We start from the raw sequence: 25,516 nt of genomic DNA, 5'->3' as shown, positions 1-25,516 counted from the left end.
CAACAGAGGTACGTGCCCTTGACCGGGAATCGAACCCGAACCCTTCGGATCTAACCACTAAGCAAAACTGGCCAGGCCTATATAAATTCTTGAATAGAGAAGCAACAAAAGAAAATAAGAGGTCTATAACCATATGACCCATCTGGATTCCAAATATCTTCACAATATTAAATAATTTCATTTTATCACCACACAGTTCTGAAAACATTCTTTATGATAGCAATGAGAGAAGCAGCCCCCCAAAAGCCAGGAACGGTTCCGTGATCCAGACAATTTACATTTCAGACTCTGTGCCGTAATGGATTTAGACCATTCTTTGTTGTAAATGACTTATGAAATTTCCAGGCCCAGGGAGCATTTACACTGCCAAGAATTTGTTCCTCTGAACTGTTCCAGGGAAATGGTTTTGAAGAAACTTGCTGGGTCAGTGGCTTGAGGTGATCCCAGTAACACTGCTAAGATGACACCAAGGGACATTTTTATGAAGGCAATGCGGGGAGAAACTCACGCAAGCTCCCGGTAATGCCCTATGTCACGCCGGTTTTCAGTTTGGTGGTCAAACGCCCATTGTCACTGGATGGGGAGAATCAGACTGGACTCATACTACTCATGGCTTTTACAGAGCTTAATTTTCAGCATACACCCCTTTGATCTTGGAACATTACGAAAGTCAAATGGGAAATTTCCCTTCATTCATACTCAAAAGGAAGGAAAAGACCCCATAAAGTTTTTATTCCATAAAAGTTAGTCTGAATTCTTATATACTTTCTGGGTGCTCAATGAACTATTATACATAAAACAAATATACTGTTAATAGTCTCAAATAAATGCTGAACTCACTGCCAATGATCTGTTTTTGGGCCATAAGTCTTTCTGTACGAAAAACTCCCCATTCTTTCTTTCCTTTTGTTTGACTGCTCTCTGATTTCTCTTAAAGTTATCAGGGAAAATACAAGAGAACATGAGATGCTATGACTATTGATAGAAAAAGTCTGCATTTCTTACCACGTGCCCTTATGTGGTTCTGGACAGTTGCATTAACTGGGAGTGACAGAGGTAAGAGGGGACTAACAGTTAAATTGGAAAGGGGGTGGTGAATTGAAAAGAAAAACAGATTTGATTTATTCTTCAAAAGTTATATAGTTTATAGGGTAGGACGGAAGAATAAAAAAGATACTAGATTGGGATATATAAAGCATCTATTTGACAAGGCTACATTAAGATGGTACATCTGGCACCATACAGTATCATTGACTATATTCTCTCTGTTGTATTTTACATCCCTGTGACTGTTCTGTAACTACCAATCTGTATTTCTCAATCCCTTCACCTCTTTTACCCAGACCCCCAACCCCACTCCCCTCTGGCAATGATCAGCTGTTTCTATTCCTGTGAGTCTGTTTCTGTTTTGTTCCTTTGTCTATGTTGTTCTTTAGATTTCACATATAAGTGAAATCAGATGGTATTTGTCTTTCTCTGACTGACTTACTTCACTTAGCATAATATCAGGGCCCACTGAATGTACATGGTAATTGAAAGTATCTAAGAAATTTTACTTCTTGCTTTTGAAAAATTGTTGATTAGGTGAAATAACGGGTCATTAATGAAAGACTGACTTTCATTGTTTTAAATAAAAAATTTGGAATTGATGATACACATCTTATCTCCTCATATTTCTTCCTAAATTTTAATGCTCTGAAGCTTTCACACAAAACTGCTTGTTGGTACAACTCTGAGGGCCCTTTCTCCCACTCTCCTCCCTTCCTATCTCTGTGCATTTGAATAACATTCCTCCACCCTAGAAAACTTCAGTGGCTCTGTCTACCCACACCAATGACTTCTAAAACTCATCCATTCTAGTAGCAGTCTAATAATCGTTTTCCTGGGGGTGGGTTGCTGGCTTGTGGCTTTAGAGATAAATGATTATGAGGTAGGCCTCTCGAGTCAGACTTCTCAAATCCTGGCCTTGCTACTTCTGGCCATGGGCCTTGGAAAGACCTCCCCAGGCCTTAGCATCCTCATTTTCATATGGTTTTAACAATACTACCTACATACAGTGCCAGCACATGGCCAGGAAGCAGTAACATCTCACTTATTTAACAATAGGTACCAAAGATACTACACACTTCCCATTTGTAGCCACTTACTCCACTTAACAACCAAGCAACCTCAATATTGTTAGTCTCATTTACACTTGGGGAAAAAGAGGCTCAGAAGGGTTTAGACTTGACCAAGTCTTTATAGCTTCCAAGTAGGAGAGATTAAATTGAACTTGGGACTGTTTAATGCCAAAGCCTGTGTTCCTGCCACTATAGCAAGATTCTCATCTGTTTTGAATATTTCATTTTGCACTTGTATAAAAGCTGACTTGGGATTTTCCATATGGCATCAATTCTGTTGAAATATTGTCTCCTCAACTCAATAGCAAAAGCCTTGAGGGCATGAGCCGATCATTTTATAGAGAGTGAACAGAAAGACGACTTGTGGAAGTGAAAATTGAAGCCTTTGGCTTAATGAGGTGGGGTGATGATCTGTGGATCTCTCTTGCCAGTGTTGGTACATGACCAGGGTTTGACACAAAGCACAATGGGTAGGCCCTCTCCCCACCCCAACATAGAATCTCTCTCTCTTCATTCCATCGTCTTTTCCTCCCTCCCTCCCTCCCTCCCTCCCTCCCTCCCTCCCTCCCTCCCTCCCTCCCTTCCTTCCCTCCCTCTCTCACTCCTTTCCTTCTTCCCTTCCTTCTTTCCTCCTGTCCATCTTTTCAATCTGTGCACCCATAGTATTCATTGAATGATTTTTTTTCTACATGAGTGGTTATAAACCATTAAATACAATGATAAAAATTATCCTACATAATAAAAGCCCAGTGACTGAATGGCAGAATGACCAGAACGACTGGTTGACCAGTCACTATGACCACCAGGGGGCAGACGCTCAATGCAGGAGCTGCCCCCTGGTGGTCAGTGCACTCCCACAGTGGGAATGCTGCTCGGAGGTGCAGGTCCACAGCCACTTGGCTGACCAGCACTCCCACAGCGGACCGATCCCTGCAGGCCATGCCCCCCACCAGTGCACTAATCCCGTGCACTGGGCCTCTAGTGTTTAAAATAAAAGGTTGTCCAGTTCAAGAAAACATAATTCTGCTAATTAATGGTATATAGATTTGAGACTCATTTGTAGATGGCCAACTATACCCAAAACTAATTTCCTCTTGGTCGTTATGTGACTTTGACTGGGCCAATAGAAATTTAAGTGAGATGATCTGTTTACTTACTGCCTGAGACAACACTAACAATTTCCCTCTGGACACTCTACATTACTCATTTGACTTGCCAACTCTAGACACAGGGAAGAATTTGATCAGTGAGCTAGAGAATCTTTCAAATATTGTGTTTTCCCTAATTAGAAGGATCAGGAAGGATTTTTAGAGATGTAGGAAAAGTTGTCTGCTTACAAACTTCTCCCTCATCAGCTGATGTCTAAAACAGGTTTAACTGAGAAAAATTCATTTTTTCCCCATCATTATGGATACCATTAAAGAAATAGACACCCAGGAAGAAGCTGGAAAGCAAATTCATCATATTGTTTAAGGAATTGTTGTTTTAATGTAACCATTCCTAAAAGAGTAAGGTCTTATTTATTTTTAAATATAGTAGATAATAAATGTACAGGGTACTAGATTCAAAATAGTATACATTGAAAAGTTTCTCTCCAGCATCTATCCCTCAGCCACCCAATTTCCCTAACTAGAAACAAACCTATTAAAAGTTCCTTTTGTATTTTTACAGAGACATTCTATATATCTAAATGTGGAAAGTACAAAGAGCACCAAATGCTTGAGGATCACGCTCCTTTTTATCTGCCGTCTCCTTGGTTTGAGCCAGCCAAGAAACATCTATCTATTCTACAAGACTTGTTTCTGACTCTCTCTCCCAGTGAAGTTGATCAACCCTTCCCGTGGATCACTGCTCTATCTCCTACTATTATCGAACCCATCACAATATCACAATGGCTTGTTCATGGATCTAGGTTCTATATCACATCCCATTCTCAGTGGAACCCTTCTGAACAGAGGCTGCTTCCAACTGACTCCTCTTTGCAGCCCAAGCCAAGCCCAGAGTAGGCACTCAATAAATGTTTGCTAAATGATTATCAAAAATTGGCTGGAGAATGAAGATGGTATCAAAATGACCCAGAAAGAAGAGGGTTGGTATGTCATAATCTTTTATAAAAATACATTTTTATTGGTTGTATCGAGAGAGATAGAAACATCAATGAGAGAGAAACATCCATCGGCTGTCTCCTGCATGCCCCCTACTGGGGATCAATCCTGCAACTTGGGCATGTACCCTGTCAGGGAATTGAACCAGCAACCTCTTGGAGCATGGGTCGATGTTCAACCACTGAGCAGCACCAGCCAGGACGTCATAATCTTAATCTAACCCTACCAAGCTTCTGATGGTAATATACAACAAGCACACCCATCACACGTGGATATGAAAGCCGCCTGAATTTCCAGAGGATTTACGGTAGCTCACAGTGCAATTTAAAGGAACCAACTATGAGGGACTTAAATTATCACCGAGCCCCACAAAAATGGTAAACTCCTCCAGGGGGATTTAAACTCTGACTTGCTAGAAAAGAATTTCACAACATGCAGTAATGTATCCTTAGGCAGCGTCAAAGTCATCAGATACTTCGGCCTATCAATCACCATTTTCTTTATTGTTCAAGCTGCCAACACGTAGATAAAGTAACTCATAAACACATCAAGCATGCAGCAAAAGGCAATTTTATTGTTGTCACACTTGGCCCATAACATTTAAAGAAGCCATGTGTTAGAAAAATTACATAAGGGTCTCCTGTGGGCTGAAGGATATCAGTGAGCATCCTGTGTAGGTGAACTATTTCCACAGAATGAGATTTTATAGTTTACACTTCTAGATATTCAGTGGATTGTTTTAACAAGCATCTTAGGAGAAAATTTTGATAAAGAATTATATGGTAGAGAGTATTATTAAGGACTATATATATGTGGCTTAATTTTACTGCTTCTAGGCCTGTTTTACTTAATTTGGATTACTCTGAATTGACCAATCTTTGCCATATTCATAAATGCTCCTGCCCTCACTCCCCACAAAATAATCCTAGTGGACATTTTAACTACGGAAAGGTTTCACATTAAATTTCACATTTAGGTGGAGAACATATTTACCCATGATCCAAAAAGAGTGTTATGTCTTATTTTCCTGTTTTACAGGAAAAAGCCCTCCTAACAAGAAAGACCCATGAGGGCCAAAAGAAGTATTAAAATACTATAAATAAATTGGGTATTCTTTTTTCCTCTGGAAGAAATCATAGTTCACATTTGCGGCTTTAGAGGAATAATGCAACTTTAATTAATTAATTCATTATTTTTAAAATATAATTTTATTGATTTCAGAGAGAAGAAGAGAGATATAGAAACATCAATGATGAGAGAGAATCACTGACTGGCTGCCTGCTACACACCCACTACTGGGGATCAAGCCCACAACCTGGGCATGTGCCCTGACCGGGAATTGAACTGTGACTTCCTGGTTCATGGGTCAACTCTCAACCACACGGGCCAGGCAATAATGCTACTTTTAAACATCATTTAATGGAGTTCCCCTCTATGGCCATCAGTGTTCAGAAATAGTACAGACAGGTGTTATACACAGTTGACTACCTTCTTAGCAGCAAGGCTAAGCTGATGAGGGGTGATAAATAGTGGGATAGTAAAATTTTAGTCCAATGCTGTACAAACCAAAATTATATTCAACTCTAAGCTGAAAAAAATTGTGTAGCTATTTTAAGTTACTGATTTGTGATGGCTACTGTAGTGGAGAGGTTTTTTTTTTGTTTGTTTTTTTAAAGTGTTGAGTTAAAACTCTTAAAGTATACCTCACTTTGAGCAAAGTTGATAGGCTCCAAACTGTATTTATATAAATAAAGGGATGAGAGTCTTAGAACATTATTATTTTCTGTCCCAAATCCGTGTGAACAAATGCTTTAAAAACCAAACATCGCCGAAGCCAGTTTGGCTCAGTGGATAGAGCGTCGGCCTGCGGACTGAGAGGTCCCAGGTTCGATTCCGGACAAGGGCATGTACCCTGGGTTGCAGGCATATCCCCAGTAGGAGATGTGCAGGAGGCAGCTGATCGCTGATTCTCTCTCATCGATGTTTCTAACTCTCTATCTCTCTCCCTTCCTCTCTGTAAAAAATCAATAAAATATATTTTAAAAAAAACCAAAAAAAGAAAACAAACATCCTTTATATTTCAACTAGAGGCCCAGTGCACAACATTCGTGCACTGGGGTGTGTGTGTGTGTGTGTGTGGGGGGTGTCCCTCAGCCTGGCCTGCATCCTCTCGCAGTCTGGGACACCTTGGGGGATGTCCGCCTGATGGCTTAGGCCTACTCCTTAAGCTGGCAGGCGGACATCCCCTTAGGGGTCCTTAGTGCTGCTGCAGAGGCAGGAGAGGCTCCCTCCACCACCATTGCGCTTGCCAGCCTTGAGCCTGGCTTTTGGCTGAGCAGCACTCCCCGTGGGAGCACACTGACCACCAGGGGGAAGCTCCTGTGTTGAGTGTCTGCCCCTTGGTGGTCAGTGTGCATCATAGCGACTGGTTGTTCCACTGTTCAGTCGATTTGCATATTAGGGTTTTACTATATAGGCTTAGAATGTAATTTGAGAAAAAGAAAGAAAAAGGGCAGTAAAGTGTGGAAGCAGGATCCAAGGATTGGGGATGTGAGGAGTTAAATTTTCTGACAGCTCTGCATGTAACCAACTTTGCAAGTGGTTCCGCATGAATCACTTTGTTGATGATGCTTAATATAATCATTAAAACACAGAGTCGAATTATGTGACTTCTAAAGTCATCCAGCTCTAAAATTTTAGACCACTATGGACTCATACCTTGTGCAAAGTGAAGTAGAGAAAGCCATTGAGTTACACGGATATTTAGGCCCTGCCTAGGAATAAGACTTCCTTCTAAATGGCAAACCAGAAGAATCCCAACTCTCATAGGCTAAGAGAGTTCAGTAAGATATGGGGTTGAGTCAGACTTTGAATTAGTTATCTTTTGCTGCAAAACTTACTGGCTTAAATTAAAAAAACTAACCATTTGTTTGTTCTTAGTTCTTCTTTTTCTTTTTAATCCTCACCCGAGGATATTATTCCATTGATTTTTAGAGAGAGTGTGAGAGGGAAAGACAGAGAGAAATATCAATGTGAGAGAAACATATCGATTGGTTGCCTCCTGCACATGCCCCATAGGCAGGGCTTAGGCCGGGGAGGAGCCTGCAACTGACGTATATGCCTTGACCAGAATTGAACCTGGGATCTTTCAGTCGGCAGGTCAACACTCTATCAACTGAGCCAAACTGGCTAGGGCTGTTCATAATTCTGTCGGTTGAAAATTTGAGCTGGGCTCAGCTGGGCAGTTCTTCTGCTCCATGTTGTGGCATTTGGGCTCTCACATAAGCGTGAGTCAGGTTGTCTGGGCCTTAGGTGGGAGGCTGGGCCCCTTTTCCTCCATGTGCTCTCTCTCTATGGTGTGTCATCCGCCAGGAGGCCAGTCCAAGCTTGTTTGCAAGGTGGCAGTATTTCAGGACAAGAGCTAAGCTCCAGGCCAAGGCATGAAAGTCACACAATGCCACTTTCACTACTATTGGCCAAAGCAAGTCAATACACCACATCAATTTCAATGAATCAGGAAAGAGCATCATAGAATTTGTGGTCCATTTTAATCTACTACAGACTCTATCAGGTCAGCTAGATGAATTTTCCAGCCTGTAAACAATGAAAGGCAGCAATGTCTGATAGGAAGAGTCCTGGTTATAGCCAATAAACCCATGTTCACACTTTAGCTCTGCCACTTATAGCTTTGTGATACTTCTATTAAGTTATTTAACTTTTCCAAACCAATGTTCCTTTCTCTGTAAAGTGGAACAAATAAATCCTATCTTGCAGGGTTTGAGGATGGAAATGAGATTACGTATATAATGTCAAGCAAAGGGTCAGGCAAAAGATGTTGAATAATTGCTAATGAGGGGCCCAAATACTAATATATCTAAGGTTTAAGGGGCATATTTGGTACATAAAAGAATACATATGTGTCAGAGTGATCAAAATTCATGATTCTAAAGAAGAATGATACCAGCAGTGGTCCATATTTTAATTTTGAATTTTCCTGTTATTATGGTGAGCCCAGAAAATAACTAGTTGCTTCTTTTCAAGAGAGATTATGCAACAAGGATATTTTAGGTTATTCTTTCTCAAGTCATGACTGCTCAGGGCTAAGTCCAAGGGACCATTTTAAAAAAATATATTTTATTGATTTTTTACAGAGAGGAAGGGAGAGGGATAGAGAGTTAGAAACATCGATGAGAGAGAAACATCGATCAGCCGCCTCCTGCACCCCTCCTCCTGGGGATGTGCCCACAATCAAGGTACATGCCCCTGACCAGAATCGAATCTGGGACCTTTCAGTCCGCAGGCCGATGCTCCATCCACTAAGCCAAACCGGTCAGGGCCCACGGGACCATTTGAATGCTCCAAAATCTAAGCCAGACTACAAGAGCCCTGTGCCTGAATGTATTTTTTTTCTGATTTAAGTTAAGTACAATCTTCATTGTTCGTGGTTTCTGTATTTGTAAATTCACCTACACTCTTAAATGAATGCTCTTGGTACTTTTGCAGTCATTCGTGGACATGTCACAGAGTGGTGACAATTTTGAGTAGCTAGATTCACTCGTTCCCAGCTAAGGTAGAACAAGGTGACATTTGGCTTCTTGTTTCAGTTCTCATACTATAAGCATCCTTCTGTGGTCTTTCTAGTGCCAGTTGCTTTGCATTTTTGTTTGTGATTTAATTGTTTAAAATGGCCCCAACAACAGGGCTAAAGTGCTGTCTGATGTTCCTAAGGGCAAGAAGGCTGTGATGTGCTTTAAGGAGAAAATACATGTGTTAGTTGACCTCCTTTGGCCATGAGTTCAATGGCAGTGATCAACAATATATATTAAGTAAGGCATCTTTAAACAGAAACACCCATAATACAAATGAAAATGTTGTGACCAGAGGCTCAGAGGAATCTAATTCTGTATTTCCTTAGAAGCAGTGGGTGAGTATTCACCAATTCAGTGTTTGCTGCAATTTAATAGAATATAATTGCGGTGAATACTAAGAATTGGCTGTACTTCCTACTGGTGCTTTTCTTTGGTGATACTACAGTACAACAAGACTTAGGAGCCTAATATGCAAGGGGATAAAGGTAGAAATGCAGACAAATGCTATCGATAATAGAGACGGCAGGACTCATGTCAACAACGGCAGTTCCCCGTTGTTCCTGCCATAGTAGGCAGTGGGTTATTAACCCAAGGATGAGAATTAGTTTTTTTTTTTTTTTTTTTTTTTTTATGGACAAGAAGCTTTAATCATCAGAGCCAAGGTGTCTAACATTAAAAAGATGAAAATAATTCCAAGGGGGAGAAGTGAGAAAAGAGGGAGTGATGGAAAGAGGAAGGCAGAAGGAGGGAGGGAGGAAGGAAGGGAGAGAAGGGGAGAGAGAGATTGAGTTACTATATAAGGATGCGACACAGAGAAGAGCACAGGACAAACTTGGAACACTCCACAATTATAATACCTGGCCTCCTAGCTCCCTTTCCAAGCCCAACTTATACAACAGTTTTTCTCTAACTCTTTCTCTCTTAAGCCCCAAGGGCCCTTCCTTTGCTGGAACAAGGGCCATTTCTTCTGCGGCTCACTTCTCCCACCTCTGTGGCTTCTAAATAAACTTTCTCTTATGAGTCTTGGTTCTGAATTCTTCTCAGCCAGAACTCAAGAACTGAGGTTGCTGAACCGAGACTAACATCTGGTACCCTTTTCCCGCTGCTAACAAAAGGACTCCACTTACTCCAGATCTGAGCCGTTCCAAGTTTATATTTGTCTAGACCAGGGATGGCGAACCTTTTGAGCTCGGCGTGTCAGCATTTTGAAAAACCCTAACGTAACTCTGGTGCCGTGTCACATATAGAAATTTCTTGATATTTGCAACCATAGTAAAACAAAGACTTATATTTCTGATATTTATTTTATATATTTAAATGCCATTTACAAAGAAAAATCAACCAAAAAATGAGTTCGCGTGTCACCTCTGACACACGTGTCATAGGTTCGCCATCACTGGTCTAGACAACATGAGGCCCTTTTGCTAGTACTGCCATCAGTAATTTTGCATGTGAATTGCTCTAATGAAATAGGCTTTGCCAATTATTTAAGCGTTTTTTAAAAAGTGAAGACAGTTGTTTTACTTTTAAAATTTTATCTCATATTTTAATAAGAAAACATATTTCACATCAAGCGCCATTATTCAAATGCCTGAACATCTCTATTTGTGAAAAAGTCAAGCACACTTTTGTGTTGGTTGGTTTTATGGGTCTTCATAAGCAAAAGTTTCCGAATGGCTGGTGGCTCTGGTCTGCCTGCTCCAAAAGCCAGGAAAATCTGAAGCTGAGCTCAGGATGAGCTCTGGGTGCAGAAGCACAGAAAGGCACAAGGAAGATCAGGGCGGGACCCTGTGGGCACATCAGGTTGGGCAGGGCCACAGGCCACAGCCATGGTGCCATGCAGGCGCTGCTGTGCCTCAGTCTCTCACCTGCTCCACCCTTGGGGAAGCTTGCTGCTGCTTTTTGGAAGGAAGAGCCCTGAGGCAGTCCCCATATTCACTGGAAAAGGGGCCTGCTCCCGGGTTCGATTCCGGTCCAGGGCACATACCTCTGTTGCAGGCTCTATCTCCGGGCCCTGGTCGAGGCTAGTGTGGGAGGTAACTAATCGATGTGTCTCTCTCACATTGATGTATCTTTCTGTCTCTCCCCCTCCTTTCCACTCTTTCTAAAAAAATCAGTGGAAAAATATTCTTGGGTGAGGATTAACAAAAAAATAACAAACAACAGAAACCTGAAGGGGCTGTAGCTATACAATGGAAGTCAGCAAGAGTCCAATAAATTTATCTATCAGACTCTTATAAATTAGGGTTCACTACACAGATGCTCTACGAATCTCAGAACATAGTCAGGACTTCACTTAATTCCATAAAACTATGTCACAAAAGGAACAAAGAGATAGTCTATATATCCTAATCTCAATTTATTCATCTGTCCTATATATGCTTGGAGGTATGAAGATATGCACCCACCAAACCTTCAAAGAAAAAGAAAATGGATAACAATGCTCAGTACCTACTATTTTGCAATACTGAAATATCCTCAAGAAATAAACTATAGACAACATAAATAAGCATTAAGTCAGCAATAGATATAGTGGCTTGTTTGACAAAAAAATAAGGATTAAATGATCAGTTACACAAGAAGCAATGACACCATTCTGTGTGTGTGTGTTTTGTTTTAAAGCAATGGACTGTGTAAGCTATCCTGAAACTCAAACGCAAGACTGCAAACTCTTACACACTATTTACAGGTAACTAAAATGTGAAATGAAAATCACAGCAATAAAACAGCTAATAAAAGAATTGTTAAAAAAAAGAATTGTTGCGAATATATAAAGAACGTTACCCATTTTCAGACTCTGAAAAGCTTCCTCAGTCAAGCTTACAAAAACCTGTTTTATATTTACTTAAAATGGAGTTCCCTTGCCAAGTCTGATTTAACCAAAAATTGAGACTCATCAATATGAATATAATTTTTCATACTGAAATATAGATTTATTTTAAGGAAATGGAACAATATTTGCCTTAGAGTTTATAAGTCCCTATAGTTCCATCTGGTCCTTATTTATCTAAATTTTACTCAGCTTGCATAATATTTTTGCTTACAGTTATATTCTTTAAGATCAGAAATGTCCAAATCTGGAAATTCAGAGGTATTATTCGTTAACATTCTTTCAGTGTGATTCATAGACTTTTTGCAAACTTCACTTTGATTTTAAAATAAAACTAAGGTAATAAGATGTTTTGTGTAAAAATATATGACTTAAGCAATAACGATAAAAGGAGCCTGACTTTGGGAGATTACAAGCCAAAGCAAACCACACTCCTTATGAAATAGACTGTGCAAAGTTCATTTGAAGGGGAATAGCAAAATAAAACACTTAATCAAATGTGAAATAGCTTTCTATTCTGCTTACTTTAAACAACTATCTAGTGGTTTCAATTGCTGCAGTCCTACATTTACATGGTCAAGAGCAGTAATATAGTGAAGGGTTAAATGAGAACCTGACATATGGGTATGGCTAAAGGACAGATACTGTATGCTTCACTTCAATTTCTAGGTGGATGAACTTTCACATATAGCATCAAAATGGGAGTCCATCTACCTGGATGCCTCCTGCTAATGTACCTGCCCTACAGAACTTCTGTTTAATAAGAACAAGTTACAATAGTACTAAATCAGGTGGTGAAAAAAATACAGGTTTGAAACTTGGAGAGAAATGACAATATGTTGCATCTGACATCCCAGGCCTTTTTGATATTAAGAATATGGAAATTTAAAATTTATCCTGGGAATCCACTGGCCTAATTTATAATGGGATGGTACCAAGACTATAAAAAGAATACAAATACCCTAATCTAACTGTTTTCCTCTTGCAAAGAGACAAGACCCATAGGAACAATAAAAGTATAGCAACTAGGGATTATTTAAAAAAATATTTTTTTATTGATTTCTGAGAGGAAGGGATAGGGAGAGAGAGAAGTAAATGCATCAATGATGAGAGAGAATCATTGATCAGCTGCCTTCTGCATGCCCCCTAGTAGGGATCGAGCCCAGTGTGTCAGCATTTTGAAAAACCCTAACTTAATTCTGGTGCTCAAAATGTTCCCTTGACCAGAATCCAACCCAGGGCCCTTCAGTCAGCAGGCCAACGCTCTATCCACTGAGCCAAACCAGCTAGGGCTAGGGCTTATGTTTTTAAACCCACCTTTCTAAAAGTAATAACAATTACTAGCATCCATAAAATGAAACAAAACAAAAACAATGATTATGCCTTATTCTCTAGGAAAAAAAAAAAAGCAAGGCTTTGCAGTTTTTTTTTAAAAAATATATATTTTATTGATTTTTTACAGAGAGGAAGGGAGAGGGATAGAGTTAGAAACATCGATGAGAGAGAGCCATCGATCAGCTGCCTCCTGCACCCTCCCTACTGGGGATGTGCCTGCAACCAAGGTACATGCCCTTGACCGGAATCGAACCTGGGACCCTTGAGTCCGCAGGCCAATGCTCTATCCATTGAGCCAAACCGGTTAGGGCAAGGCTTTGCAGTTTAAAGGAATTTGTGAGACAGGAATAAAAGAGAGAGAGAATGAATTTTCTTATACTATCGTTTTGAAAAAAAGTTATAAATGTAAATGTTCCTTCCTGATTCAAAAGCAAAACCTAACAATAATAATATCCTTGCAGAGTGGCTGCCTGCCTTTGTCAAAATATTTCTCAAGATGGGGCACGCACTGTCCCAGGCACCTTTGGTCAGCTAACCCTCAGAAAGTCCTTCCTTATAGTCATGTGAGATTTGTTTTTCAATGAGCCCCCTTGGGAGCACCTGAATTGATCAAGGTAGCCTTGGTGTGCATTGTCCCTTTGGTCTTCCTTCTTCCAGTCTGTTCTATTCTTTCTCAAATGCTGTGATTTCAACAACATTCTTGTTAACTGCAGAATAATGCCCAGAAATGAGTAGGGTACTCTAGCTACAGTTAAAATCGATCAGAGAAGCATTCTGTACAGATCTAATAGCATATGCAAAAACCTGGCATTAGGTGGGAGCAAGACCCATAGAAGGAACTGAATAAGGCCAGCATGGCTGGAATTCAGAGTGGTGCAATGAGGCTGTCAGAGAGTCATGTTTTTAAGTGTATCAGGCACTATATGGGGGTACTAAAGATGCAAAATAAAATAAAACAGGCCTGTTCTCAAGGCTCAGGGTCTGGTGGGGAGATGGATAACTCCCTTTTACAGAAGACTGACGACACATAGTATAGCGCTAGAAAAGGGACACAAATAGTGTGGCTTTGGAATCAGACTAAGTAAACTCCAACTGGACCAAATGCTAGTATTATGTCATCAGAGAAATAACCTAATTAAATTTGTGCCTCAATTTCCTCATCTGTAAAATGGGAACATTGCTTTCCCATAGTGATAAACCTTTCTTATTGGGTTGCTGTGAGAATAAAATGAGATGATACATATTAATAATAGTTCCTGAATCACTTTATAAAACTTTCATGCTAAAAAAACACAAATATCTAATTGTTAGAAACAAAATTGTATTTCTAACAGTACAAGAAACGTACCAAAGACACACAGATGAAGGGAGCTAAGAATCTACTTTAATATGACTGTTTACTACTACTACTACTACTACTACTACTACTAACAACTAATAACTCTGTATAGACAAGCACTGGGAAAAGTCCTTTTTATTCTTTTTTTTTCTTTATATTCTTTATTTTAATTAATCCACATACCAACCTCAAGAGGTATATTTTGTCACCATCACTATTTTATGAAGGAAGAAGCAGACTTAGAAGAGTTAAATTGCTTGTCCAAGGGCCCCCAGTTAAAGATCTGGGATTCTGAGGCCACAGGGCCAGCATCATTACTCTGCTGTGCTGCCTGAGAGGATTGACAGAACACACTGTCTACAGTTTGGGACCTTTGGAAATGACACCCAGAGAAAGGAAACGGACAGAATGAGGATCCCGAAGAAACTTACTTCGTTCTTTCTCCACCTTACTGTTCAGTCCCAAGAACAGTTCACGTCTGCTAAAACTCTAAGATAAAAGATGGACTTTTTAAGTTTTTTCTTCTCTTCTCTAGAATTCCCCAGGCAGAGGACAATGGAGAAAAAACACCTTCTAATCAGCAAGCAAACGTGTCTGAGAAGAGGGCTTTGAGGGCTTCAGGGAGAGGTTTGAGGAATATGGTGTGCTCGTTGTAAGATGTAAGAGTCCTTGGTCTTTCCTTTGGCAGAATAGGCCAAGTCCTCTGAGCTGCAAGATTTCATGCAAATTACCATTCCAAGACCAAAGAGAGGGAGGGAGGGGAAGACAAGGTGAAGGGATGGGAGGATAGTTGGGTGGAAGGAAATAAAAAATATGAATTAATATACTATCTCTTTTATGCAACATGTCGATCTGGTTTCCTGGCTGTGTCTCCCCCTCAAATTCACAAGTTGAAGTCCCATGTGATATTAGGAGGAAGGGCCTTTGGAAAGTGATTAGGTCACGAGGGCAAAGCCCTCATGAGTGGGATCTGTGCCTTAAAAAAGAGGCCCCACAGCGCTCCCTTGATCATTTCATCAGGAGAGGATAACGAGAAGCCTGTAACCCAGAGACCCTCAATCAACCATGCTGGCACCCTGATCTTGGACTTCAGCCTCCAGATCTGTGAGAAATAAATTTCTGTTGTTTATAAGGCACCCAGTCTGTGGTATTTTGTTATAGCAGCCCAAATGGACTAAGACACTGGCTTGCGAGACACATATAAAACCTAGCCTACATTAATTAAATCTATAAAGTGTGTACTAAGCTCTACTTTTTTCTACTTTCCAGAGGAAGTCCCTGTTTTAATAGCCCCTGTTATGATTTTTCATTGGTTGATTCCCTATATTACACCATAAACATTAAAGCAGTAGAATCAACTTGAATGAACGTGTGAGCTCTTTGAAGACAGGGTTTTTCACTCAATTTTGTATTCTTAGCACTAAGCAAAGGGCAGCCTTTGAGCAAACATATGCAACCTATCACAGAAGAGCCATATTCACCAAAAGCAGACCTGGGAGCACATCAGAAGATTAAAACAACAGAGGCAGGGTTTGTCGTGGAGGATTGGGTCCAGGTGTGCTCATAAACCCTCCTGGAGGCTCACCCTCATCATTATCTTGGTATTTTAAAAGGTCTATTTAGATGACCTTCTGCAAATGCATTGGGATGCTAAATGAGATCTCCCTCTGTGATCTCGGAAACCATCTGTCTCTGCTCCAGAGACACTATTTATAGCAGATAGGACTGATGTGGTGTCAAGATCAAGTCCCAGAGGCTTAATTCCACTCAAGACAGCAAAAATATCTGTTGGACAAACAACAAAGAGGGAACAGAAACCCTAATTGGGAAGGTTGGAGCAGATGCTTGAGAAGAGTCACGGGCACGCAAAACGTGCTCTTTCCCGGCACTGGAGGGGAGCAAGGATGCACCACATAATCAAATGCGCAAGGGCAAGTGCAAAGGCACTTTTGAGAGTGAGTGTCAACATTGTCCACAGTTTCCTTTCCTATGGTCTCGTCTTGCTCTGCTAACTTCCTGCTGGCTGGATGCCCTCCTAGGCTCTGACTGGATCATGTGACCTGGAGTGTTGATTAAGCTGCATGTTCCATGCTAAAATTTGGAGAGAGAAAAAGAAAGACCTTCATGGTGATAAACAATGGTTTTATTTGTTAGTGCACCTTCTACCCCGTGCGGTTCAGCCTCACCAAAACGACATGCCTAGATATTACAGTGAGTCTAACTTACAGATTTGATGAGGTACCCGAGGTTAGGAAAGAAAAGCTGTGTCCCATTTCTCATTTTTAAGTGGTGCTTAGCCTTCCAAGGACAATGGGATTTACAGTCTCAAAAGGCAGGGTTATATATTATGGGCCTCAAGATGCTCTTAAGGCAATTTTTGGTGGCCTCATGGTGGCAAGAGAAGCGGAGCATAGTATTTAACAAGCAGCCTCACACCCAGGATGCAGGAGGGGATGGGAGCAGCAGAAGCCCGCAGCCTGGCAGCCAGTTGCACAAACGTATGCAATATTAAAGACCCACGAACAGCGTGGGCACATCTTTTTTTTTTTTTTTTAAATGAATGGTTTGTTTTTATCTTTTTTTTTAAAATATATTTTATTGATTTTTTTACAGAGAGGGAGAGAGATAGAGAGCTAGAAACATCGATGAGAGAGAAACATCGATCAGCTGCCTCCTGCACATCTCCTACTGGGGATGTGCCCGCAACCCAGGTACATGCCCTTGACCGGAATCGAACCTGGGACCCTTCAGTCCGCAGGCTGACGCTCTATCCACTGAGCCAAACCGGTTTCAGCCAGCGTGGGCACATCTTATTTAGCTTTTCTAACCAGCCCACACAAGGCAAAGTAGAATTAATAACAACAAAAGCAAATATATATATATATCAGCTAACAAACTCATTCAGCTAGGCCAGACATGCTGACTCAAGTCTTCTGATTTCCGATGGGAAACCCAGTTTTGCCTTATTTTAAGCAGTATAAAGAGACTTATATTTGCAAAAAATATATTTCTTGCAAATACATAAGGTTCCTTATATTTCTTGCAAATATTTGCAAGAAGTAAAAAGGTTCCTGTTTGCTTATGAAAGAATTCACTACACACTTTTCTACACTTGACTCATTTCAAATGTAGCTTTATTGATACAAATGTAATGATTAAACATTCAGAAGCATCTCTTTAGGAAATGAGAAAACAGGCCCTGAAGGGAAGGCACACCCAATGTTCAGGGTCAACCAGTAGTTTCTGAATACCACCCCAATGGCCTTAGTAATACCTACACATACTTCCCTACTGTTTATAAAGTCTCTGATCCTCACCACAACCCAGTGGGTGAGGATTATTAAGCGTGGAAACTGAGGCTTGGAGAAGGTACATGTCAAGTGCAATTGCTTACTATGTGCTAGGCACCCTGGCTAAGCACCATATACTGGTCATCTCATCGATCCTCCTAGCCACTCTGTAAGAGATTACAGATTACCCACTAATAGATCATGGGTCAGGAAATGAACTCTGAGAGGTTAAGGAACCCGTCCCAGCTGATAAATGGTCGAGAGGAAATATGACTGAGAGCTATCAGAGAAATGAACAGTCAACCATCTGCTCGGAGATCAGAAGAGGAGAGGCCATAGAAGCTGAAGAAGTTAGGCAAGACATTCTATAGAAGGTAAAAATCTTGGTGAGGATAGTGGGGAGGGAAGAGGGCAGAAAGAGAGCAATTTGAGGGGAGTGGGGCAGGTCTGAGAGGCTGGATTGCATTGCAAGTTTGGGGAACGGGGTCTGCTCTGGTGCTATGTTGGTGGTGTGTTACTTTCTGTCCATAGTAGGAGCTGGCTGGAGGGTGGGCCAAAGCATTTCTATGAACAGCTCGAAGACCAGATCCCATATAATTAGGAGGCCTTATTAAAAATACAATGAAAAAATGTAACCCAGATCAAGTCACTTAAAGGGAAACTTAAGGAAGAGTTTACCCCTTTTCTCAATAACAGAGAGCATTCCAAGCCAAACAATGAGAAATGTAGAAAAGTTCGGCAGCCTTAAGAAGGCAAAGACCCATGAAAAGGCTGGGAGCTAAAACTGGCTGTTGAGCTAGTTAAATTAGCTGTTTCTACTTCTATCCATGCTGATGGAAAAACATAGTGCATACGGGAAGCCACACGCAGCAGTTCCTGCCTGCAGAGGCAAATGGAGATCATTCAGGAAATAAGTTATCCTCAACTCTGGAGAAAAGCTTTTAGCAAGCTTTCATCAAACGGAAGAAGATGAAATCCTATATAATAAAAGCCTAATATGCAAATTGACTGAACAGCGTAACAACCGATCACTATGACATGCACTGACCACCAGGGTGCTTCCCCCAACCCGTAGGCCCCAGGCCAGCCAAGGAGGGTGCCAGCAGGGCCCCCCCAATCACCCCATAGATTGGCCCTGGTTGCTGACCAGGCCTAGGGACCCTACTCAGTGCATGGATTTCGTGCACTGGGTCTCTAGTGTTTTAATAAACAAACACTGGCCTCTGAGCACATCAGGCTCAGGTGCTTCGCTAGTAGGATGGAACAGAACATCGGGACTCTCTAGGTTGGGCCTGATAGCAGAAGAGAGAAGGACCATGACCAGGAAACATGGGCAAGGCATTAAGACCCAGGTTTCTGTAGCATATACTGTGTTTGGGTTGCCTAGTGCTTTAGGGGGCTAATAGCTGTTACAGAAAAACAGAATAGGACCTTCTCACCCCTTGATACTAGCACAGAAACATTATATTCCTGCCAAAAATGGGAAACATCATTTTATTAATCATATTATAGTTATTGTTATCTGTAAACCTGGCATATACAATTTATTCCTTACTAAATAAAATAGGCAAAAGAAATATCAAAATATTTATTTAAAAAAACCATATACATTAATAAGAGTGATTGTCTCTAAGGAGAGGCCCTGGTTGAAGCTGAGGGTGGGGTAGAGGGCAAACCTAGGGCAAAAGGACAGGAGGGATATTTATTTTTCACTTCATATCCTTTTGTGTCAATTTAACTTTGTGAATACATTACTTATTCAAATATACATGCATTGATTAATCACATCTTGAGGAAATAAAAACCCATGATGTTTTACATTCTAATGGCACTATTGATTAGTGACAATCAAAAGGTACTACATAATCAAAGATCTATCATCCAAGCAGAAACTAACATTCTAGACCAATTTAAAAAAAATTATGACTGGATGAGACCATGTGAAAGTAAAGCAAAGCTAAATTGCTGGGCTAGAACTGATGTATACTTTTATCTAGCATTCCATTAAATAATAATGATGATGATAACAGCAACAGTTCATACCTATATTTACAGTTTGTATATCCAGGCACCATCCTGAACATTGTTATAATAGTTCTAAATGCTGCTATGATGTAGTTGATCTAATAAGCACTTATAAAAAATATTCAGCATCCTAGATGGACAAAATCCTGACTATTAAACACTCAGAAACATTTGAAAGCTGCCCAAAATATGGATACAAGCCCATTTACAATTATTTATTTTCCCCATACCATAAAAAACAAACTCTTCCATGAAGTGACACATGGCCAGGAGGAGGCTCAAGAGTAACTTTGTGACAGTGGCTACATTTCACATGTAGAAACTTACCAAGGGTGTGTCTCTTCCTCCCACAATGCTGAGGCCAAGCCCCGAATGTCCCTTGGATATTTCTATGATCATCTCCTGGCCGGGGACAATGGGACACGTGGCAGGATCCACTGACAGAGGCGCCTGGAAACCACCTGGAGAAGGAGTGAACACGGAGTAACTGGCAGGCAGGAGACGAAGCTCCGCTCGCACACTGGTAGAGTGCACGCTCTGCATGTGCTTATCATTTCACTCTTTTTCTGCCAAGCACCGCGGAGGAAAAGGCTGGGTCATTCCTGCCCATTCACCCAGAGATGAAACATGACATTCCTATGACACTTTTGAGATTAAAGCAATAACTAACCCCCTTCCTAAATCATCCATGTTAGCTTGAAAATATTCAATCTTAAAATACACCATAAATTATGATGTAACTGAAAAAAAACAAGCAAAATCAATTACCTAAAAATGATCCCAAATGTATACATAGTAAAAAAAAAAAGTGTTATATAAACACAACTCAAGAATTAATTGCTGGCTCCATAAATGAAAAGCTTGTTAAAAGTATGTATTATTGCTCTTTTATAAAGATTTACTTTTTGGAACTATTGTTTTAGACTGGGTTTTTCTAAAAGCTAGGAGAGAAAAATTTATTGGCTGAGAAAAGATTTTTAATATATATTTTTATTGATTTCAGAGAGGAAGGGAGAGGGATAGAGAGACAGAAACATTAATTGGCTGCCTCCTATAAGCCCTCTAGTGGGGATCGAGCCTGCCACCCAGGCATGTGCCCTGACCAGGAATTGAACTGTGATCTCCTGGTTCATAGGTCCATGCTCAACCACTGAGCCACACTAGCCAGGCAGAAATGATTTTTAATACCCATTTGTCTAGCATAAATTCTACATATCTGCATTTTCCAGATGACTAAAGCTAACCCATTGAAAAATCAAAACAGTCAAATGGGTCTTATACCAAATGGGTCTTATACTCTTTCAAGAGTCTTATACAAATAATAGTCTTCAGAGATGTCTCTTTTTTTTATAACTAAGTTTGGTCATCATGAGTATTGATTCTTACGTGTGATGTAATTTAGTAAGGGGCTGATAACAGAGGGCCCCATCTGCTGGTCACCTGCAGCTAATGCACTGGGGCCACGCTGAGACCCACAAACCTCATTAAATTATGTGGAAGCAAGGGCATGCGGACTGACTACATATGGCCTGAGGGCCAAGAATGACTTACATTTTTAGAAAGTTGAAAAAAAAAAAAGAAAAATAGTATTTCAAGACACCTGAAAATTATGTAAAACTCAAATTTCAACACCCACAAATAAAGCTGCACTGGAACAAAGCCCTGCTCCTTCATTTACATCTAGTCTGCGGCTGCTATCACACTACAATGGCACAGTGGAGTAGCTGCAACAGAGACCAGATGGCCCGCAAGCCTTCAAAATTTACTATCTGGCTCTTTACAGAAAAAGTTGGCTAATCCCTGGTATAAAACAAAAGGGAACAGGCTCTAGGGAAGTCTGTGGGGGTTCTGCTCTGACTAAGCAATAATCATGGTCTTTGTGACAAGAGGGCACAAGTTTGAATTTGAGCTCCCAAGAGAAAAACTAGCAGGTGGGTGCAACTGACACTCACTCCTCGTCAGAGAAATGATGGAACCACCACCTAATAGGCTGTTAGAGGAATGAAATGTGTGTGAGGCACCCTGCCCAGGGTCTGGCAGATTGTAGCATTCATATATCTGCTGTTCCTGACCATATGGAATTTATTATCTAATGGTCTCTTGGTGAAGAGTGAGAAATTTAGGGACACAACCTCAGTAACAATAAAAAAAAAAAAAGCTATATTAGAAGTAGAATGTTATAAACCTGATTTGCCTCTTGATGTTTTTGCAGCATGTGTATTTCATACTTCATATCCCCTTTACTAACAATAAAGACAATGTACATCCATTTCATGGGTGCTTTAAAAAGTTTATACTCCTTTGTAAATGACTAGTTTAGTCTCGAGTGAGAAGAGAGTGAACACATAGTCAGAGATGCTGGCGATGGCCCTTCCTTCCCTCTGCCACTTTTGCCTCACCCCAGCCAGTCCGGACTAAGTCTCGCTATTTATTTCTCTCATAGGATCCAGCCCAGAGCCTCATGCATACCAAGTCCCCAATAAAGGCTGGATAAGTAGGTGACTGACTGAATACATTTCCACAGATTAAATTGTAGGATGATTAATTTCTGTTATTGAGGCATACATATGTGATATATATGATCAAAACTCAGTTGGTCTCCATTGCAGTCAGCAAACTTTTCCAGTAAAAGGCCAGGTAGTAAATACGTTGGGCTTTATAGGGCATATGGTCTCTGTTGCAACCACTCAACTTTATCCTTAGAGTGTGAAAACAGCCTGAGACAAGATATAAACAAATGAGTGTTCAATAAAATTTTACTTATGGACACTGAAATGTGAATTTCACATCATTGTCATTAAATATTCCTTTGATTTTTTTCAACTCTTAAAAAATATAAAAAACATGTGTAGCTTGCAGACCATATGAAAACAGAGGGCAAGCCAAATTTGACCCAGGGGTCATTTGCTGACCACATTCTTCAGGTATTTTAGTAAAAATCCAGCTCTTCAGAATAGTATCTGCATGTTAAATTTTTTATGAGCTAATATTTATGAAAAATATGTAAAGGATAAATACCATAAGGTGTTAGTCATGTTAAAAATTCATGTAGATTTATGCTTTGCCATTGGTGAGCATGGTGGTGTAAATAGTCCTCCTTTCCCCCCCCTTTAACTGACTTATATTGCATAAAAGCAAAATGGAAATACTCATTATTCATTTTGAAGTTCTATTTTCAACCGCCAGTCATTATAATTCAAGCCAGGAATTCAAAGAGAGAGAGAGTGAATACCAATTTCTCTAAGCACTGAAAATTATCAGTCTTCAAATAGCTTACATCAACATATGCAAGGCTAACAATTTGGCTCAAATGATTTTTAAGAGACATTACTCATGAAGTAAACACAATCTTTTGGAGAGATTAGAGAATAATTTGTAAGCTTCAGATTCAAACAGCATTTACTGAGGGCCTTTCTCCTGCTAGTACTTTTATATTCAATATGCAATAGGTAATCCCAATGGTAGAGATGAGGAAAATGGTATAGGAAGTAAAGTGACTTGGCCAAGCTCAAAGCTAAGGAAGTGGAGGAGGGGTACAAAGCCCAGCTTTCTGACTCCTTGTCTAGTGCTCTTTTCAGGACCTCACCATCCCTTCCTTTTTTTTGGTCTTTTTTTGTTTTGTTTTTTAATCCTCATCTGAGGATATTTTTTTCATTGATTTTTAGAGAGAGTGGAGGGAGAGGGAGAGAGAGAGGGAGAGAGAGAGAGAGAAACATTGATGTGAAAGAGACACATCAATTATTTAGTTGCCTCCCACACTTGTCCCAACCACTGGGGGATCAAGCCTACCACCTAAATATGTACCCTTGATCGGAATCAAACCTGAGACCTTTCAATGGCCAGTGCTCTAACCACTGAGCACAACTGGCTAGGACAATCCCTTCCTTTTTAAAAGTATGAGTCAATTCCATTCTGCTCAGAGAGAGAACTTACCACAGCCCGTGGAGACTGCCTCTGTTGAATGGTATGATGGACCTGGTGCTAAAGGTATCTCTTGTGAACTGAAGGAGACTTTTGTCGAATATTTTTGCTGTTTCATCTGGCTGACAGCCTACAAAAGGAAGAAAAATTTGACTAATGTCAAAGAGGAGAGACTTTAAAATTGGTGTATTGTTACCAAAACAATAGTGCATTCCAGTAATGTCTTTTGAGAATTTAGGGTAGGGGAAGGGGCAAGAGGAAGTTAGGATGATTTCTATCCCATTCCCCATGCTTCCCTACTGAACTTTATGTCTAAAATGCTTTGGTGAGGAATGGATCAAGGAAGGGGAGAAGGATTAAAGTGGAAGATACTCTATCATTGTGGTCTGTACATGAAGCTGGGGCTGGGAAGCAAAACCAAAATTTTAATAATTTCTCCTTATTCTGATGAAATCTATGTGAAGTCCCTAAATCCGTGCCATGCCCAATGAAAAAGAATCTATACTGCAGATGTTCTGAGCATATAGCACCACCCGTCTCTCCTGGACACATTCACAAAAGTCAGTGGTGCACCAGGTAGGTTAACTGAGCAACATGGGAGGAGGAAGGGACAACAAACATCTACTGAAGGCCTACTAAGTGCCAGGTACACCAAATACATTTAAGTCACCTCGAAGAACTGTACTTTATTTGCCTTTGGTCCCCAGTGCTTGAAATAGTAGGGCCTCCATACATGTTTGATGAATGAATGAAAAGTAAGCGGATAAATGCATATAGAAGAGCAACATTGAAGACATGGAAACTCAGAGTAGAAAATGAGTGAGTAATTCAATGAAGGTACAGTAATTCAGTGAAGGTACACGTGAGCTTTAGAAAATTAACTTGTGATTCTAGATTATTATTGATGATACTACCAATGAATATTAGTATCGGAAAACTAAGAAAAACCAAAAGGACTCCATGCTCACTTAACAGGCAGTTAAGAAATATAGGTAGTGACCTGACCTGCCTTCTGGATCTGTAGTTAGCCAGGGAACCCATCCCCAGCTGGAAGATTCTGGTGGAGGCAGTGAAGCACCAGGCTGTCCCTGGATTCTAGAAATAGGATCAAGGTAACTTCTCCAGAATGATAACACCTCAAGATTTGTCAGTGGAAGGCAGTGCCTCACTACAAGGCCCTGTGCAGTGTGCAACAATACCACCCACTGTACATCTGTATTGTGCTTTCCAGTTTTCAAAAACACTTTTACATCCATGAATTCATTTAATCAGGAGAACAACCTTGAAAGTTACATGATATTATTCTCTTTTCCAGAGAAAGAAAACAAGACACAAATGTCAAGTGACATATTAAAATCACACAGCTAATTAGAGGAAGAGGTAGGACTTAAAGTTGGTAGTGAAGAATGCTACAAGTGTATCAAACAGCTGCTAGGCAAAAACTGAACAGATGTTCATATTTCTCCTGTAGTTTTTCTATCACCATCATTTAATAATAGCCATATACTTATAAAAAGACTTATTCGATTGCATATTTTCAGTACTTTTAAAAAGAGGGGTTTGGCTGGCATGGCTCAGTGGGTGAGCATCAACCTATGAACCAGGAGGTCACGGTTCAATTCCTGGTCAGGGCACAGGACCGGGCTGCAGGCTCAATCCCCAGTGTGGAGAGTGCAGGAGACAGCCGATCAATGATTCTCACTCATCAGTGATGTTTCTCTCTCTCTCTCCCTCTCCCTTCCTCTCTGAAATCAATAAACACATATTAAAAAAAATAAAGGGAGAGAAGTGGAAGAATGACATACAAGGGGTTTCTACCAGAACACTGAACAATAGAACCAACTAGATGTCTGATTACTCTAAAAACCACCTTTCCCAGCCTCCTTGACGTTAGATGTGTCCACAGAGGACGTCCTGGTCAATGCAATGTAAACAGACATGAACTACATAATTTTCAGATTG

General features: G+C 40.4%; 1 protein-coding gene across 12 annotated transcripts in view; it reads right to left on the bottom strand.

Moving 5' to 3' along the window:
* The window catches only part of PATJ (PATJ crumbs cell polarity complex component), a 309,148-nt gene that overhangs the window by 50,240 nt on the left and 233,392 nt on the right, over positions 1–25,516 (bottom strand). For 11 of the 12 annotated variants that reach the window (XR_004974443.1, XM_036352882.1, XM_036352888.1 and 8 more), the window contains 2 exons: positions 23,567–23,684; positions 19,961–20,094 (listed from right to left, as the gene is read on the bottom strand). Coding sequence is in view for 11 of the 12 variants with exons in the window: in XM_036352882.1 (XP_036208775.1) it covers positions 19,961–20,094; positions 23,567–23,684 (252 nt within the window). In the remaining variant the exon portion in view is untranslated. Of the gene's footprint in view, positions 1–13,205; positions 16,410–19,960; positions 20,095–23,566; positions 23,685–25,516 lie in introns of those variants that run through there. The other variant, XM_036352893.1, reaches the window with a different exon arrangement.

The sequence above is a fragment of the Myotis myotis genome, unplaced genomic scaffold (genome assembly GCF_014108235.1).
Source record: "Myotis myotis isolate mMyoMyo1 unplaced genomic scaffold, mMyoMyo1.p scaffold_m19_p_2, whole genome shotgun sequence".
NCBI lineage: Eukaryota > Metazoa > Chordata > Mammalia > Chiroptera > Vespertilionidae > Myotis > Myotis myotis.
The sequence above is the reverse complement of the archived record's forward strand: the minus strand, read 5'-3'. Positions and strand labels throughout refer to the sequence as shown.